This window comes from Neofelis nebulosa, chromosome 7 (assembly GCF_028018385.1).
Source record: "Neofelis nebulosa isolate mNeoNeb1 chromosome 7, mNeoNeb1.pri, whole genome shotgun sequence".
Classification (NCBI taxonomy): Eukaryota; Metazoa; Chordata; class Mammalia; order Carnivora; family Felidae; genus Neofelis; species Neofelis nebulosa.
Window position 1 is genome coordinate 44,999,572 of NC_080788.1, and position 19,150 is coordinate 45,018,721.

At 36.0% G+C, this 19,150-nt stretch overlaps 1 protein-coding gene across 9 annotated transcripts in view; it reads left to right on the top strand.

Moving 5' to 3' along the window:
- Positions 1-17: 17 nt before the first annotated feature.
- The window catches only part of ICE2 (interactor of little elongation complex ELL subunit 2), a 65,088-nt gene continuing 45,955 nt past the window's right edge, over positions 18-19,150 (top strand). Inside the window, exons 1-6 of one of the 9 annotated variants that reach the window (XM_058740650.1) lie at positions 49-133; positions 856-996; positions 1,094-1,218; positions 2,928-3,032; positions 9,167-9,428; positions 10,487-10,606. In XM_058740650.1, the coding sequence (XP_058596633.1) occupies positions 1,178-1,218; positions 2,928-3,032; positions 9,167-9,428; positions 10,487-10,606 (528 nt within the window). In that variant the 5' untranslated portion in view covers positions 49-133; positions 856-996; positions 1,094-1,177. The other 8 variants (XM_058740649.1, XM_058740651.1, XM_058740653.1 and 5 more) reach the window with 8 other exon arrangements.

Sequence of the window (19,150 nt, forward strand, 5' to 3'; positions counted from 1 at the left end):
GCAGGGCCGAGACGGCGCGGCTACGTCCTTTAAATAAGGCCTTCCGAGGGCGCGCGCGACAGTGTAAGGAGTGGGGTGGAGCGTGTGTGGAGTGGGGGCCGCGGCCCGGGTCAGAGCCGCCGCGGACTAAGAGGTGGGCGGAAAGGCTGCTTTGCAGCAGAGGCGCGGAAGGAAGGGCGCTGCCCTGCAGGCGGGCGCTCGTGAGGGCGGGAGGAGGGAACATGGCGGCCCCCTCGGCCGGACTAGGACCCTCAGCTCCGGGTTTTGGCGTGGCCCCCTCCCACGGCTTTGCTCACCCCTTTAACTTGCCTTTCTGGAACCTTGTTTCTCCTTCCGCCCCCTTCCCGCAGCCATTCCTTTTACTTTCATCGACCCTCCCTCCCCAACCCCACAACGGGTCATAATGTGAGAGGTGGGATTATGTAGGAGCAGGTCAGGCCCGTCAGGTACCGAGAGACCGACTCTTAAATGTGACTGCTCGTTTCTCACATACCACTTTATCGGTCCGTTCCGGATGAAGGAGAAGCAGTGAACATAGAGTGGTCAACCCAGATTTGCAGTCCTAGTGATTGCTCTGTATGATCCTGTGAAATGTCACTTAAGTCACCTGGACCTCGGCCTCCTCAAAAGTGAGATTCTTTTTGAAAGATTCTTGATAACCAGGGAGTTTTTGTCCAGCATTGCTTGCCAGAATCTGCCCCATGCCGTGTATGTTTGGGAAAACGGAAGCAAGGTTTATTTGGGCATTAAGGGAGTGCAGGGGATCTGAGTTAGGACTTAGAGCGCCATGCTCTAAGTGATTTAGTATGTAACCAATGAGAACACCATTCTGTTTTGACCCTTTTATTTCCTCAGTGAGTGTCCTGAGAGTTACATTTCTGGAGTAAGTTAAATGGAGAAGGACTCCTACATCAGCATTGCTGTTCTGCTCCAAAGAACCTTGGGAATATTCATCTGTCTGCTGTATTCTCTTTTAGGTGTCCCTGTCAGTTGAGGGTAGGTGTTAAAGGTTCTTCTTACACCTAGGTTAACAGCCCCTGGCCGGTCACCTGCTTTTGATCCTGACCTTTGGTTTTTCCTCGGTTGAGCGTAGATTCTGGAGAAATCCTGCCTCCGTTGGAGCCTGCACTGCCAGGCAGCAGAATTGTGGGCTAGAGTGAAGCAGAAATCTAGAAATATGAGCTCCATGATGGCCATGGGTGAACCCAGGCTGAACTGGTGAGTTACATCTGTTTGTATTCTAAAGAGGTGTGAAGTGGGACTGGTGGCTGGTTTAGCAAAGGAGAGTTTCTGGCCTGGAGAGATTTGGAGGAAACACAAAGATGATACAAGTTTAATGGTTCAGAATGTACCTGGATCTTGTCTTCACGTACTGAGCACTTTTGAGTTATAGCTGATTGCACTTCCTCTCCTAAAAATGACAATAGTTCATCACTCAGATTGCTACTAGGTATTGCTTCATCATGTATTTATTGTTGGTCTCTCCGCGAAGGAGACAGGCTAGAATTTTCTTGTGTCCAAGAACCTTGCCTGTATCTGTACAAGTAATAGAAAAACCTCTTTAAGAGTAGACAAGCTTCATGTTGTTAGTCTATATCAAGTGGTTACATAAATGCATAGACTGTTTTAGAAATATATGAGAACTTCACAAATAGCAGACTTAGTAAGCGTGGTTTTGTAGGGATGTAATACATAGCTGCGTTACATCAGTTTAACACACATTTACTGAGCATCCACTTTTTGCTGGCCAAAGAGAATACTAAAGTTACAAGAGATGACAAAGCTGATGAAAATAGTACCTGACTCAGAAGGTTCAATCAGTATGTGCTCAGTAAGTGTTTTTGTTGTTGTTGTTGTTGCAGACAGTACTCCCTTTCCTTCAGGGAGCTCACTGTCCCTGAGTCTCTGACTTTGTTTTTGTATGATATACAAAATCCTTATAATTTAATGAGATTTCACAGATAGAGTACCATAACGAGTCATAAGAAACTACATTGGCACATAGCAAGTAAGACATTCTAATTTTTATCATTTGTACTTTAATCACAGTGTTTTTTGGTTTTTTTTTTGATAAACACTTTTAAAAACAGAAATTAGTGTGGAGCAAATATGCTAAGATTTCCTATTTGGGGAATGGGCAGCCAGAAGTTACCATTTGATAGACTGTTCTACTGTAAGTTGTAGAAGGCATGTACATTTATGCTCCTTGCCATAAAGAATGTATTCAGATGCAGCACAGATGCTCTTAAAACGCCATTGACATTGTGAAACCAAATGTGAACCTTTGCTCAGTATTGTAGCCGTTTTTCCACAGAGTCCTAATAATCTTTGTCCTTTATAGATTATGGTTCTCATTGTTTTTAACTTTCTAATTCCTTCAGCCAGCATTTATTAGATGCCTCCTATATGGGAAGCATTGACTATAATAGCTTAGTCTCTAATTATGATGTTATGGAAAATCATATAAGACCTTGAAGTGGTTTTAGCAGAGGCACCCCATTTATTACATTGGCCAAGTTAATGAAAATAGGTAAGATATTCAGTCTTTGTAGTGTCTTTTGGCCTGGCACAATAATGCATGGTACAAAACTGAGAGCCTGGGGTGAGCCCTGCCCCTGACAGGCTCTTATTATACTTCAGTCTCTTCTTTGACTCTTAAGTATCTCTGACATTTAATTGGGTATTAAGGAGCAAGGCTGATTATTTGAACTGGAGAATTTCAGAATGAGCCTAGGCTAAAAGCTACCCAAGTAAAACATCTAAAATCAAACATTTGGTACATGAAACTGAAATTATTAAGAAATGATTGTCTTGGAAAAGGGTATAGGGGGCAATAGTAGTTGTAAACTACGGTTGTACCAGTGTGCTGCTTAGTCTAGCATGAGATTCTGAATTGTCAAATGTAAGTTAATTACTTTGTTTCACAGGGATGTTTCCCCAAAAAATGGCCTTAAGACATTTTTCTCTCAAGAAAATTATAAAGTTCATTCCATGGCTCCAAGTTTAAAAGAACTATGTGTTTTATCTAACAGGTAACGTATTTATTTATTTAGCTATTTGTTTTCATATTTGATTGTTATTTTTCTGGCAGTTGAAGTGTTATAAATGTGTCCACTGTTAAACATTCAAATTATAGAAATGTAAAAATTAGAAAATGGAAGAACCCAGTACCCAAGGATGGGTAGTCTTTGGTTTGTTTGTGTGTGTGTGTGTGTGTGTGTGTGTATAAATTTTTTCAGATCTTTCTCCACATAGATATAAAAACAAAAATGGGATCATATTATAAATAATGTAAAATACTAAGAAACTGTTTTACAGTTTGCTTTTTTCATTTAAAATAATATTTTGTGTAGTTTTCCATGCCTCTACACATAGCTTAATCTTAATTGTTGCCTAATACTTCATTGTATAGATTTACTTTCAATTCATTTAGGTAGTCTGAATTTGCAAAATGTGTTCCTCTTTTTTTGTAATTATAAACAGTACGTTGATGAAATTCTTGTAATAGTTTTCATAAGATAAATTCATAGAAATTGAATTGTTCAGTCAGATGGTGTATGCATTTTATATTTTGATAGATACTGCCAAATTCCTCTCTGCTATGAACATGCCTGTTGAGTGGTAATTTTCCCTTCTCACTGCCTGCCTGCCTGTAACATCTCCTTTCCTTTGTGATTGGCTGTTATTGTGGATGAATCTTGAAACCAAGTAATTGAATTTACTAGAATGGACTGTAAATACGCCAAGTGAGGAATTGGGGAGCTTCTCTAGAGTTCAACATTTACGTTCATCTTTTCTTCACTCATTTTGCAGTGGAGGAAGCATATTTCCAGCCTGTATATGGAATGGGCCCCATCTGTTCTGCCTTCTCAGTACCCTTTCTGTCAATTAGCATCTGCTCTTACTCCTGTATTTTCATCTTTCAGTGTTTAAAGGTGCTCAAGTTTTTCCTGCTCAATCCCTGGATTCCATGTTACTTTCTTACTTCTGCTCTCATTTGTACTTAGACTTCTTTAAAAACTCGTATGTGTTTGCTGGGAGGAAAAGGGGGACAAACAGTTGTAAAGCGTACAGAAATCGTTTGACAAAATGGCAATAATAATAAGTCCATCCCTTCAATAATTACTTTTTAAATGGATTAAACTTTCCAGTCAAAAGACAGATTAGGAGAATGGATGAATAAAACAGAAGAAAACACGTCACTGCACATCCCACTGCCTTTGCTTTCACTGAACATCTCACTGTAATCTGGCTTCCACCCTCAGTAGTCTACTAAAACTGCTCCTCTCGGGATCATCAATGAGCTCTTGACTATGAAGACATCTCACTCTCCTGGCTTTCTGGTGATAGTGATATTTCTGTCTCTTTTGCCTCAGCCTCATTATATTGGCTCATTAGACTCACTCTGGTACTTTTAAGAAATAATGATTTTGTACTCTCAACCCAGCTTTTGGAATCCAAACCTTTAAGGATGACTCTGGAATCAATTAATTGACCCCACTGATATTTATTTAGGTTATTTCCATCCCTTTCCAATTATAAACAATGAGCATCCTTTTTATACATGTGCTGATATAAGTAGGATAAATTCCTCTAAGAGGAGGGTATGTATGTTTTTTTATTTTGATAGATGCTGCCAGATTGCCATTAAAAACATTTTAAAAATGCTTTTTTGATTATCAGATGAATAAATAAGTTCACATAAAAGCAAGCAGATGTTGTATTAAAGAGGCAATTTTAAAAGCAACATTCTTGCCAAGTGCATAATTATAATGTCTTTGCTAATATCAGCTATAGAAGGTTGAGTAAATCCTGTATAAATGTATCTGGATTTTTTTCAAGCTGACTTTGTTACTCAACTTGTACCATTTCTTGAGGATACCTTAATCTCTTTTTTTAATTTCTTAAAACTTACTACCAAATAAAGAATTGCCTTTGTTTATTTGAATCAAAGAATGCCTACCAATTGTAATATCCTGGAAGAGGAGGGTAAAGATGTATATCTTTACCTTTTCTTAAAGGTAAAATGAACATATATCTTTAAAAAAAAAAACAAAAAAACACTGCTCACCGTTTTATGTACATTTATCTCAGCCTTCGTCTTTTCAGACTAAAAATTTTTAATATTCATCTTCTTTATCCTGCTTCTTAATTATTTTAATGGTTCTTTTTTTTTTTTTTTTTTGAAATTTATTTATTTATTTTGAGAGAGAGCACTAGTGAGCATGAGCAGGGGAGAGGCAGAGAGAGAAGAAGAGAGAGAATCCCAAGCACAGAGCCCTGCGCAGGGCTGTAGATCATGACCTGAGCCAAAATCAAGAATTGGGCACTTTACCAACTGAGCCACCCAGGCACACCATATTTTAATGGTTCTTTTCAAGTTTGGTTCTAGTCAGCATACCCTAGATGTGGGTTATAGTCTGAATTACGTAAGGGAAAGGATATCTTGCTGGCAATTGGGTACAGCTCTTAAAATATTTTCTTCTTAGGATATGCTTGTTTTTCTTTAGATTTCTGTATAGCACAAAACAATTTATTAGTGTAACTTACCTTTTGGCACAGAAAAAATAAAGACACAAGACATTGATATCATGTTTCTAGTCTTTTTTGCTCATGTTAAATTTTACTAAGTTTTGTCACAGTAAGGAATGGGTTTTCAGACTGTGGTAATTTACAGCTGTTTTCTTGATGGAAATATTAGAAAAAAATGTAAAATTTTTATTATCCATAATTTTGTGTGTTTTGCCTTCTCCCATCATTTTCAGGAAAATATTGGTAACTCTCATTACTCTGCTTTCAGTAATATGAGATTTTTATTCAGCCCTTCTCCCTCTACTGAAAAGTAAACATTTACCTTTTTTTAAATCAAAGTTTCTGATTGTAGATATTTATAACTGAGCTTTAAACCAGCAAGGGGGAAAGTAGCTTCCAATTTAAAAAATTATGAAATTTTAACGTGTTGAATATAGAAAAGTAAATCAATCCAGAAGGTACAGGTAGACTTTAGATGGAGGCTAGAAGCACCATTTCCAAATGCTACTTTAAGAAGCCACCTAAACCAGTAGACTTAAAGCATAGGAAACTAAGTTTGAATTCTGCCTTTTCTTCATAGAAACTTTAAGAAAGGAGAGTGGGTAGTTGACAAAATGAAGGGGAAAAACTTCAAACCATCAACTGAAATAAAATATAATGCTGTAAATGTGCATAGAGAAACCCTGTCAGATGCTTTTGGCCTGCGCCCTGATGAAGATTTTGACAGCACTGCACACGGAAATGATCTTGATGTGCTGCCATTTCATTCTTTGCTGAATGTAGCCAATTTAAACTGCTAGAATTTCTTGACATTCCTACTCTGGCATATCTGAGTCAGCATCTTGTTGCTGCAGCAGCTTAATTAAATTTGCCAGTTTGTGCCACAAGGACAGACATGTTCTCATATTCAGAGAGACAGCTGTGAAGCAGTATTGTTAAGAGTTGCGGACACAATACCGTTAGGTTTGAATAGCTCTCAAGACATTTTCTAGTGAGAAATCAATTTGCTGTAATACATTTCTCCCAAGATCAGCAGTTAATATTCATTTTGTTAACCTAAAATATGCTTATTTTTATACAGTTATTGGAGAAACTTTAGTAGCTAAGTATGTCTTCTTTCACCTGTATTATTTTCAGAGCCAGTCTAAGCATCTGTATTTTAATTTCCAAAATTCTTTTCCCATCCACTAACCAGCTCTTTTGATTAGTTTTCCATCTTTAGTTTAGCTCTAGAAGAGTACTCTTGACTATTTTGCTTTATTTTGTTTTTTTCTGAGAATCTTTGCATTTTTACTGTATTTGCTTTAGTATTATAAAGCTGATTTAAAACAAATTAGCAGTGGTTTTAGATGGGGCTCACCTTTTATCCAGATACAGATCTAGATTGATAATTCTCAGCTTTATCAGGCCAACACCGTCCCACTTTTCATAACAAATATTTATAAGAGATGAGATACCTCCTTTACTAGCCTGAAATGGAATTAGCCTCCGACATTATATTTAAAAGTAACGTCCCAGATATATAAATGTGAAATCAAAGAAAAGAATACATATTATATATTTTAATATGTAAATGCATAGATACTACTGCACTAGAAAATATAATGCAGTAGTCAGATGCACCAGCTAAAATGAACAAGGTTAGATTGAAAAGAGGTTAATATAAACTGTGCCATAGAAGAATCATAAAAATAAAAGAAAATAAAATGTATTGGTAGGATAAGTAATAACAGACCAGGTTTGTTTGTATATGATCAGAGAAAGCCTAAAGGGACCTTTGAAAGTTGTGTAGTACACTGTCGTATGTTACATTACAGGCATCTAGTGTTCCTTAATCTCTCTCTACATGCTTTCTTTTGTGACAACCCGGATGTAGCCACAGGCTTCTAAAATTCCCCGAAGAAATTAATACTGTCATGATTGCAAGCCACAGCTCTGAATATTTCTTGTGTCTCCCCTTTCTCCCTCTTAATCCCTTATCGCATTATCCTTAGGATTCTTCTCTATCACCTATTTAGTATGTACCCAGTTTGGAAACCTCAGATCTCCATAGTTACATTGTATTAATGTACATATCCATTTGATTGCAAAGTTTTAGAGAATAGAGACTGTATTGTGCCCCAGTGTCCAGAGTTAGCCTGGCACATGATAGTCACTCAGTAAATATTAATGAATGGGGAGATGAAGAATGAATCAATAGACAGCCATCCCTCTCATTAGTTTCCCTTCCTCTTGTGTTATTGTTGTTATTTAATTTGGAACCAGATCACGGTGAACAGTTAACTGCTATGGAAAATAGAATTATAGAAGCTAAGGAAGTGTAGTTGTATGTGTGTGTATTTGTGTACTTTAAAACGCTCTTATTAAAAGTGTAGATTGCTAGGGCACTTGGGTGGCTCATTCATTTAAGCGTCCAACTCTTGATCACAGCTTACTTAGGTCATGATCACATCGTTTGTGGCATTGAGCCTAGCATTAGGCTCCATGCTCACGGCGCCAAGCCTGCCTGGGATTCTCTCTCTCCTCCCTACCTCCCTCAAAATAAATAAATAAATATTTTTTTTTAAATGTACGTTACTACATTTGAATACTAGGAATAGAGACAGATTATGAATAAGATAAGAACTTCATGTTCATATACCTCACTGGGGCAGAAAGGTGGTTTTTTAGAAATTGCAGGTATCGTTTCATAGATATGATAACAGGTTCTGTAGTTACCACTTTCTCGTTTAGTGCATTTCATCACAGGTAATACCAGATTTTCTCTTTTGCATTCATTCAAGGCATAAAGACATTTCCATGGATTCAGCCATGTACTAGTGATAGAGAATTGTACAGCTTTTCTAAAACCACTGTTGCTTCCATAAAATATGGCACACAGTGTTGGAATTTTCTTTTTAAATCTTGAGATAATTAAAGCAAAGGAAACTAGAAAATTTAGAATATCAATCAATTTGTGAACTTGTGACTTCATCGTATCCTGCTTTTAGTGGCTTTTGTTTATATTAATGGATGTCACTTACTGAAGAATTTAAGCTTTTAAAAACAACTCGCATCGTTGGGGTGCCTGGGTGGCTCAGTGGGTTGAACATCCAGCTCCTGGTTTCAGTTCAGGTCATGATCTCACAGTCTTGCAGTCAAGCCCTGAGTCGGGCTCCGTGCTGAACAGGGAGCCTGCTTAAAATTCTGTCTCTCTCCCTCTCCCCCTGTCCCTTGCTCACACTCTCTCTCAAAAACTAAAATTTAAAAAAATAAATAAAAAAAATAAAAACAACTTCTATTGTAATAAAACGTAAACATGGAATATCTGCATATATAATTGATTGGAAAGAGCAATTACCCCTCTTGAGTAAAGAGAAAATAGTTCCAAATTGAATAACTTATCTAAGGAGTTTGCCTCTCCCTCTCCATCAGATAATTGAAGGTAAACTTGTAATGTGATCGTATCCTGCAGAATACTTGATTTACACCAAATGGCTAAACATCAAAATGCAGGTGGCAGAGTTAGATAATAATCTGGAATTTACTATGTTAATCACGCTATATTCTCCCTGGTGATTGAGAATCATGAAGTTCCATGATAGTAATCTTCATGTGAAAAGCACATATTTGTAAATTGTATTTTTTTTTCCAGACGTATAGGAGAAAATTTGAATGCCTCAGCAAGTTCTGTAGAAAATGAGCCGGCAGTTAGTTCAGCAACTCAAGCAAAGGAAAAAGTTAAAACCACAGTTGGAATGGTTCTTCTTCCAAAACCAAGAGTTCCTTATCCTCGTTTCTCTCGTTTCTCACAGAGAGAGCAGAGGAGTTATGTGGACTTGTTGGTTAAATACGCAAAAATTCCTGCAAATTCCAAAGCTGTTGGAATAAATAAAAATGACTACTTGCAGTATTTGGTATGTATGCTATTCTTCAGCTTCAGTAAAAAATATTTTAACTTTGCTTTTATGTTTTTAGGTACAACCCTATTAACAAAAATGGAAATTTAAAGAGTTTAATTGACAGAGCATTGGTGCTTACATTCTTTTGTTGGTTCTTTTATAATAGGCATTTTCCTTTGATTCTGAGCATATTTCACTCCAGTTCATCTTAAGTACTAGCAATACAATTTTATAATGCTCACAAACAATTTTAAGTTTTTAATTTCTTTAGTTTTAAGTTTTCAATTATATAAATGATGCCGTATTGAACATCTTTGTTGCAAACTCTTTGTTCACATTTATACTTATTTCCTTAAGGTAAATTCTTAAAAATATAATTGCCTGATCAAAACTATACATGTTTTTAAGGCTTCAATCTGTATTTATACCTGAGTAAATTGTTCTACAAAAAGTTTAAACCAATTTGTACCACTATTGTATGAAAATTTTCTTTAAAAAAATATGTATCTTCACTAACGCTGCACATTACCTTTTTGCCTCTAATTTGATATGGAAAATATGGTGATCCCTTGTTTCATATTAATTTACAGTGTTTGGTAATGAAAGTAAGTCTTTCCTATGTGCTTATAAGCCATTTCTTTTTTTTTTTTTTTTTTTTTTTTTATAACTTGCCTATTCATGTTGTTTGCACATTTTTCCATTTGGATGTTTGTCTTTTTTTATGTTAATTTAGAACATTTTATGAAAAAGCTTAATCATTCCTAAATAGGTAGTACAATAGTCATTTGCTTTTTTATTTTTATGAATTTTTTTAAATTGAAGTGTAGTTGACATGCAATATTGTATTAGTTGCAAGTGTTCAACATAGTGTTTTAACATTTATATACAATGTAGTGTTTTTAGTAACAAGTTTGCCATTATTATGTAATAATTCTTACTATTTTTCTGATTTCTGCTTTGGATGTGATACTTTAATTAGTCTTTAAATCCAGATTATTAGAGCAGTGATTGAGAGGTGATTGTTTTTAATTAAGCTTCTTATTCCAAGACGTGTCTACTTTTTTAAAAATCAGGATATGAAAAAACATGTGAATGAAGAAGTTACTGAATTCCTAAAGTTTTTGCAGAATTCTGCAAAGAAATGTGCACAGGATTATAATATGCTTTCTGATGATGCTCGTCTCTTCACAGAGGTAAAAAATAAATAAAAAATCACATTTATTTAAACTGCCGAGAAATAAGCAATAACAACATTTTAAAATGTGTGATGATCCTGCCAAAATCATATGGAAATATCACCAATTTAGAGAACAAATTGTGTGTAATAGGTCTTTTATTCATCACATATTTTAATAATGGAAATACTAGCATCTCAAAATCATATACTGTAGTATATTCATACTTGTTTTTATTAATAATATGTATTATTGTACTGGAGTTTATCTAAAAACATCAACACTGGTCTGAATTTTTTTAAAGTCTTTAAAATTAGTCATTATACACAACATTGTAATACCCTTAACACTATTGAACTCTTAAATGTAAAAAATGGTTTAAAATGGTAAGTTTTCTGTGTATTTTACCATAATTAAAAAAAAACCTGGTCACTGTAAATTGGGGGACAGCAGAGGATTTTAGTTTTACCATTTTTTGAACACTTTTTAAGGTGAAATTTTGCTATTAATATCAACTAAAAGAATGATTCTTCTAAATAAAAGGAAGCATTACGTGTTTATTTTCTCCGAACCTATATGTGATATACTCAAACCAAGTATCATATTTTTCCATATAGAAAAGGAATTGTAGCTTTTCCTATTTTAATAGTGCCTTTGAAAGGACCAGAATGACGGTTTTAAAACCTAAGTCACATCCCCTCATGTCACTGGTTTAAAATCGTTTCTCACTTCACTCAGAAAGAGGTCTTTACAGAGTTCTACAATGCCCTTTGTGATCACACCCTCTCAATCCCCCCCCCACACCAGCCTGCTTCATCTCCTACATACCTCCCTCCCAGTTGTTCTATTCCAACCTACTGTACTTTGTGTTACTTGAATACTCCAAGCATGGTCCTGCTTTAAGGCTTTTGGCTCTTCCCATCTTTCTGGCAGCTTTTTCCCAGAGAAGTGCATGGAATAGTGTCTTGATTTAAAGTCTCTCTCTGTTCAGATGCCAAGTATCAGTGGGGATATCCCTAATTACCCTAAAAACATAACATCGCTTTCAGGGTTCCCTTTACCATGTTGATTCTTTTTTATTGTCTTTCTCCACAACTTGTATGTAAGTACTTTTTTGTGCACTGCTGTGTTCCCAATTAATAGAATAATGCCTGACACACAGTTCTCAAGTGCTGAATTTAACTACATGAATATAAAAATGGTTTGTTGACAAAGTACATTATTTGATAGCTAACAATCAGCGTTAAGTCTTATTTTTTAGTCAGATTGACTTGGCAACATATTTTGTCTAGTTTACATTTTATATCTCCACCCTAAAGGCTCACTGATATTTTCCTGATTTTTTACAGTTTAAAAATTTTAATTTTATATTATGAAATGCAGTATACTTAAGGAAAAGTATATAGACCAAATATAAACAGCTTAACAAATAATTATATAGTGAACACCTATGTAACTCTCTTCCAAGTTAGGAAATAAAACATTTCCAGTAACCCACAAGCTCCCTATGTATCCCTCCTGATAACATTCTTCCTCCTTGAGAAGTTATCAGTGATACAAGTTTGGTATTGATAATTTCCATACCCTTTATTTTGGTACTTCTTTAAGCTCACTTTTGCCTTTTTTTTTGAGTTTTAAGTGAACAGAATTCTTCCTTCCTTCACTCATTAGGTTTGTGAGATGCATGTATGTGTGTAGTTACAGTTCATTAATTTTCATTTCTGTGCATTGTTAATTGTATGAATAAACTACAATGTATTCTATTGATCACAATTTGAGTCATTTCCTATTTGGAGCTATTCTAAATAGTGCTTCTGTGACAATTCTCATACATGTCTCTTGGTGCACATGTGCACATTTCTACTGGGTGTATACCCAGGAATGAAATTCTTGGGTCATAAGTATGCATATTTCAACTTTAGTAAATAATATTAACCTGTTTTCCAAAGGATTATACCAATTTACAGTCTACCCAGCAGTTTTGAGAGTTTTGTTGCTCTATATCCTCAAATTGACACTTAAGGTCATTTCACTTTTAAACAATCTAGAGGATATATATATATATATATATATAAAATAAGACTTCATCTTTTCATATACTAATTGGTCATTTTGTATGAATCAGCTGTTCAAGTTTGTGCTATTTATTCTAGTAGATTTTCTTTTTGTTATTGATATGTGGGAGTTCTTTGTATATTCAAAATACAAAACTTTTAATGGGTTGTATATGTTGGACCCTTTTTCTTCTATTTGATAAAAAGCACTCTTTTAATCTACAAGTTCCTCCTCAATTCCTTTCTTTTCCTTAAACTTTCTCTTTTCAAGAACTTGGGTCATTTTACCTCTAAAGTTTTCCCACAGTCTAGATTTTGATTGCTTATTAGCAGTGATGTTCATTCAACATGTTCTCTTTTCTCTGTATTTCTTACAAATTATCATTGGGATCTGGAAACTTGAACAGAATTAGTCTTGGCCAAAGGGATTTAACACATAGATTTTTTATTCTTTAATCAGGTGGGACATAATGTTTGGTTGTTTCTTTTTTGTGGTGTTTGCAGCTCTTCATGCTCAGTGCCTAGATCTGTTCATTCACTGGGGTTTGCAAGATTGTAGGATTCTAGTTGCATCATTTATTCGTATTTATTAGTTGGAATAATTTTATTAAGATATGTTTTCCCTTATGTATTTGGTTCCCCAATTCATGTAGCGGAAAAAATGCTAGATTCTTTTACCCTTATGTGCGAGTTTCAAAAAAATTGATTCCTTCTTATTCTCCAAAGTTGATCGGTGTTTTCTTTTTTAAAAATATTATTATTAAATCATAGAATTAAACATGTTTGATGGGTTTTAGTCCACTGCAGTTACTCTTTTTGAAGCTCATACAAGACCAACTTCAGCCAGTGACAGCTCTTTATACTGGCTTTTGAGTCTTTTTTAAGTCTTTTTTAACATTTATTAATTTTTGAGAGACAGAGACAGAGTATGAGTGGGGGAGGGACAGGGAGAGGGAGACACAGAATCCGAAGCAGGTTTGAGGCTCTGAGCTGTCAGCACAGAGCCCAATGTGCAGCTAGAACTCATGGACCAAGAGATCATGACCTGAGCTGAAGTAGGAGGCTTAATTGACTGAGCCACCCAGGTGCCCCGTGGCTTTTGAGTCTTTTTGAGTCATTCTGGTAAAATCTATGAGGCTTGTACTGTACAAAATTTTTTTATACGATCTCCCTATTTTCCCTTACTTTAAAAAAAAAAAGATTGTACTGTTTCTATGTTGTTAGAGCATATAGTCATTACATACTAAATAAGCTCTTTTTTTAAAATCAATGTTATTGAGGCATAATTTACATATAATAAGGATCCATTTTAAGTGCATGTCACTGAGTTTTCACAAATGTATACACCTGTATGATCATGACCACAATCATAGTACGGTATATTTCCATCACACTAAAAAGATCTCTTAGCCTCTTTTCTATCCATGGCCCTGGAAACCACCAGTATGCTTTCTGTCACCATGGATTAGATTTGGGTTTTTTTTGAGTTTCATAAAAACTGAATTGCACACAGTGTATTCTTGTGTCTGACTTCTTTCATTCAGCATTTTTTGAGACTCATCCACATTGACACAAATATGTATAATGTGTTCATTTTTATTCCTTTTTGTTTTGTATGATTATGCCAAAATTGGTTTATCAGTTCATCTGTTGATGAGCATCTGTATTATTTCCAGTTTGGGGCAATTATAAATAAAGCTACTGTGAACATTCTTATACAAGGTTTTTTAGGAACATTTTTTTCATTTTGGGAGGGTTAAAGAACTAGGGGTAGATTTTCCAGATCGTATGGCATGTGTAGTTGAATTTTATTAGAAACTGCCAACCTTTTTCATAATGGATGTACCATTTTACACTCACAACAGTGTGCAAGAGTTCCCTTGGGGCACCTGGATGGCTCAGTCGGTTGAGTATCCCAACTCTTGCTTTTGGCTCAGTTTATGATTCCAGAGTCGTGGGATTGAGCCCTAAGTAGTGCTCTGCTCTGAGCATGGAGCCTGCTTAAGATTCTCTCTCTCTCTCTCTCTCTCTCTCTCTCTCTCTCTCTCTCTCCCTCCCTCCCTCCCTCCCTCCCTCTCCCTCCCCCCCACCCGTGCTTTTTTTCTCTTAAAAATAAGTTCCAGTTGCTCTGTACTTTTGCTAATACTTAGTGTTGGTAATCTTTTTACATTTTAACAACTTCTTGGGTGCCTCAGTGTGGTTTTAGTTTCCTTAATGAGCAATGATGTTTTAAAATCTTTTGCTGATTTTATTGGTTTTTATTTTTATTGGGTCTTGAAAGTTCTTTATATATTCTGAATACAGGTCTATTATATTTGTGGTTTTCTCCCAGTTTGTGACATGTTTTTTCATGTTTTAACAATGTCTCTCAAAGAACAGAATTTTAATTTTAATGAAGTCTTATTTTTCAAAATGTTTTATGGTTGGTGATTTTATGTATTCTAGCATAGAAATCTTTGCCGACCCCAAGTAGTTCTCACGTGGGATCTTGTTTACTTCTTTACCCCTATGGACTTCGCGATGTCAGAAGACATTTTTGGTTGTCACAACGGGCAGAATGCTACCAGTATCTACTGGCTAAAGGTCAGGGATGCTGCTAAGCATACTGTAATGCACATGACATCTCCACAACAAAGAATTATCCAGCCCAAAATGACAGTAATGCTTGTGTTGAAAAACCCTAACCTAGAGGTTTTATAGTTTGAGTGTGAATGTTCAAGGTTTTTTTTTGGTGTAAGATGTGATGTTGAGATCAAAGTTTATTCTTCTTTTGAATGGATATCTAGTTCTAGCATAATGATTCTCACCTGAGAGTGCTTTAGCCTCCCAGAGAACATTTGGTAATTTCTGGAGACATTTTTGATTGTCACAACTGAGAAATGAGTTCTTGTGGCATCTAGTGGGTAGAGCCAAGAATGTTGCTAAATACCTTTAAGTGTATAGGATGCCCCGCCCACCACAAAGAAGTATCTGGTCCAAAATGTTGAAACTGTCGATGAGAAACTCTGCCTAGCACTATTGGTTGAAAAAGCTCTTTTTTCCCCTCATTGAATTGCCTTGTCACCACCAATATGTGGGTTACTTTCCTGACTTTATTTTATTTCATTAATCTATATATCTGTCTTTATGCTAGCATCACCTAGTCTTCTAGTAAGTTTTGAAACCATGTTGGGTAAGTCCTGCAACTTTGTTCTTTTTAAAAATTGTTTTTGGCTCTTTTTAGTCCTTTTTATTTCCTTGTAAATTTTGGAACCCACTTGTCAATTTCTAAAGAAGAGCTAGGTGGGATTTTAATGGGGTTTTTTGAATCTGTAGAACGTGTATTTTACAAATATCTCTTAAAATAGTGTTTAGCTAGATTTTTTTTTCCTTTTCTTTTTGAGTAAACTCTTGACCTCTCTTGCCTTTTAAATGGAAAGGTTAGTCATTTACATTCACTATGATAATTGATGTACACAGACTTGTTTGTGATTTCTTTTTGTCTTTTTCTACAGTTCTATTTTTACTTCTTTTGAGGGGATTGATGTTTTTTCTCCTTCTTTTCCTCCTTATTAATTTGGAATTTGTTCATTGTTTTTCTGTTCTCTTAATGGTTACACTTGAATTTTTACAATGAATTTTTTCCCTCACTGAATTGTCTTGTCACTATTGATGTGTGGGTCAATTTCCTGGTTCTATTCAGTTTTATCAGTCTATATGTCTGCAGAAACCATAGAACATTTTGACTTTCATCACACCCCTCCTGACTGATATTGTTTAATGCTGTCTCTTATTTAAACCTATCTACATTATTATTTTATATGGACAATATTTGTTTTATCCACAAATTTTGATAATTTTTTTGACTTTCGATCTCTTCTCAAATCACATTCTGAGATCCTGTTCATTGTTCCTCAAATGCTACGTGTTCTAGATGTTTGTTTGATGAAGGTCTCTTGGTGATAAGCAATCTTTTGGTTTGTTTATCTGAAGATATTTTTTTTGTTTTTCTGATTAGATGGTTTTACTCCATACATAATTCTAAGTTGACTGTTTTGTTTCTTTATCTGAAGATAATAATTCTTTGGCGAATGTTACTGTTATTGAAAAGTGTGTGATCAGGGGGCACCTGGGTGACTTAGTCACTTAAGTGTCAACTCTTGATTTCAGCTCAGGTCATACTCTCATGGCTTGTGACATCAAACCCCGTGTTGGGCTCTGTGCTGACAGCATGGAGCCTGCTTGAGATTCTCTCTCTCTCTCTCTCTCTCTCTCTCTCTCTCTCTCATTCTCTCTCTCTTCCTCTCTCCCTCCCTCCCCAAATAAACATTAAAAAAGAAAGAAAGGTGTGTTATCTGTCATTTCTTTTAGGGAATCTCTCTTTTCTGTCTTGACTGTTCTTAGGTGGTTTACTGTTTCATTACAGTGTATGTGTGTTTAAATGATGCTTGGTTCATTATGTTTCTTGTATCTGTAGATTCCTTTCCTTCTTCAGTTCTGAAAAATTCTCAGCCATTTTCATTTATTGCTTTTCTTTCATTTTCTCAACTCTGTCTTCCTGAGATTCCCATATTGCCTAGATCAGACCTCCGTCTGTTTTCCATTTTTCTGTCTCTCTCCTTCCTCTTCCCACCCTCCCTCCTTCTCTCTCCCTCCCCGCCTCCACTTTTTAACTGTGGTAAAATATACATAACATAAAAGCTACCATTTTAATCTTTTTTTTTTTAATTTGTATTTATTTATTTATTTTGAGAGGGAGTGTGTGCACACAGTCAAGTGTGTGTGAGCGGCAAAGGGGCCGAGAGAGGGGAGAGAGAGAAATCCCAAGCAGGGGCCCAATGCAGGGCTCAAACTCAGGAACAATGAGATCATGACCTGAGCCAAAATCAAGAGTCAGATGCTTAACCACTGAGCCACCCAGGTGCCCCTATTTTAATCATTTTTAAGGACAGTTGAATGGCATGAAATACTTTTATATACTTTTGTGAATGTAATTCTACCACCCATCTCTAGAACTTTTTCATTTTCCCAAGTTGAAACTCTGTACCCACTAAGTAATTCATTGTTCCCTCTTTTCCCCAGTCCCTGGCAACCACCATTCTACTTTCTAGCTGTATGAATTTGATATTTGACTTTTCTAGGTACCTCACATAAGTAGAGTATTTGTCCTTTTGTGATTGGCTTATTTTACTTAGAAGGATGTCTTCTTCAAGGTTCAGCCATGTTGTAGAATGTGTCAGAATTTCCTTCCCCTTTTTAAATTTTATTTTTAGTTGTGGTAAAATACAACACAAAATTTACTATCTTAAGTGTGCAGTTCAGTAATATTAAGTACATTCATATTGTTATATAGCCTATCTCCAGAATTCTTTTCATCTTGCAAAATTGAGACTTTATACCTATTTCTGAACTGTTTCTGCTCTAACAACACTTCTGATACCAACTATGTGGGTTTTTTTCCCCCACATCAACCAGTATTCCACCTCAGGACAGTAGGCCTAGGGTTTCAATGACCCTTTTCTCTAGTTCAATAATTTGCTCTAGAACTCAGGTAAGCTCTTTACTTACTATTTCTAGTTTATTGTAAATGGAGGAGAGAGATGCATTTGGCAAGAAATGTAAGAAGAGGCATAGAGCTTCTATGCCCTCTCTATGCACACCACCCTCCCAGTACCACCATGTGTTCACCAACCTTGGAGCTCTCTGAACCCCATTGTTTAGGGGTTTTTATGGAGGCTTTGTTTCCTAGGCATGATTGAATAAACTATGCGTTGTTGGTGAGTAGGTCAACCTGTAGCCCTGTAATGGGCCTTGGAATTTCCTGGCAAACGTCCCCCACCCTGAAGTTATCTAGGAGCCATGAGTCATCTCTGTAGCACACAAAAGACCTTCCTTCTTATCACTCAGGAAATTCCAAGGTTTTAGGTGCCCTGTGTCAGGAACCAAGACAAAGACCCAATAGGAGTTCTTATTTTATCGCATCCATTAAACAATAACTCTCAACTAGGATTCATCCATGTTATGGCATGTTTCTAAATCTTCTCTTTTAAGGCTGAATACATATTCCATTGTAAGTATTTGGACATTTTTTTTATCCATTCATCCATTGATGGGCACTTTGGTTACTTGTGCCTTTTCACAGTTGTGAATAATGCTCCTGTGGACACGGATGTACAAATATCTGTTCAAATCTCTGTTTTGTAAGGCGTAAGTGAAAGAATCACATGTTCAGCTCCTCACCTCACCGGATCTTGCCACAGGTGGAGGCATTTGCCCTCAAGCCGCCTCAGTTTTCATGGGTTTTCTTACTGCTCACTGCTCCTGTTTCTTTTCGCTCTAGGTGTTTGGGGGTTATTTATTTACTTAGGGTCTTTGAGATTCTTTTTGCTTTGTACCAAGTCCAATAATGCATAAAAATTGTTGGCTGTGATTTATCTCGTATCTAGTGGGATTTGGGTAGAAGTCCTCTTCAAAGTACCGACCCTACCATACTGCCAGAAGTAGTGTCCTTTAAATTTTTAAGTTTCAA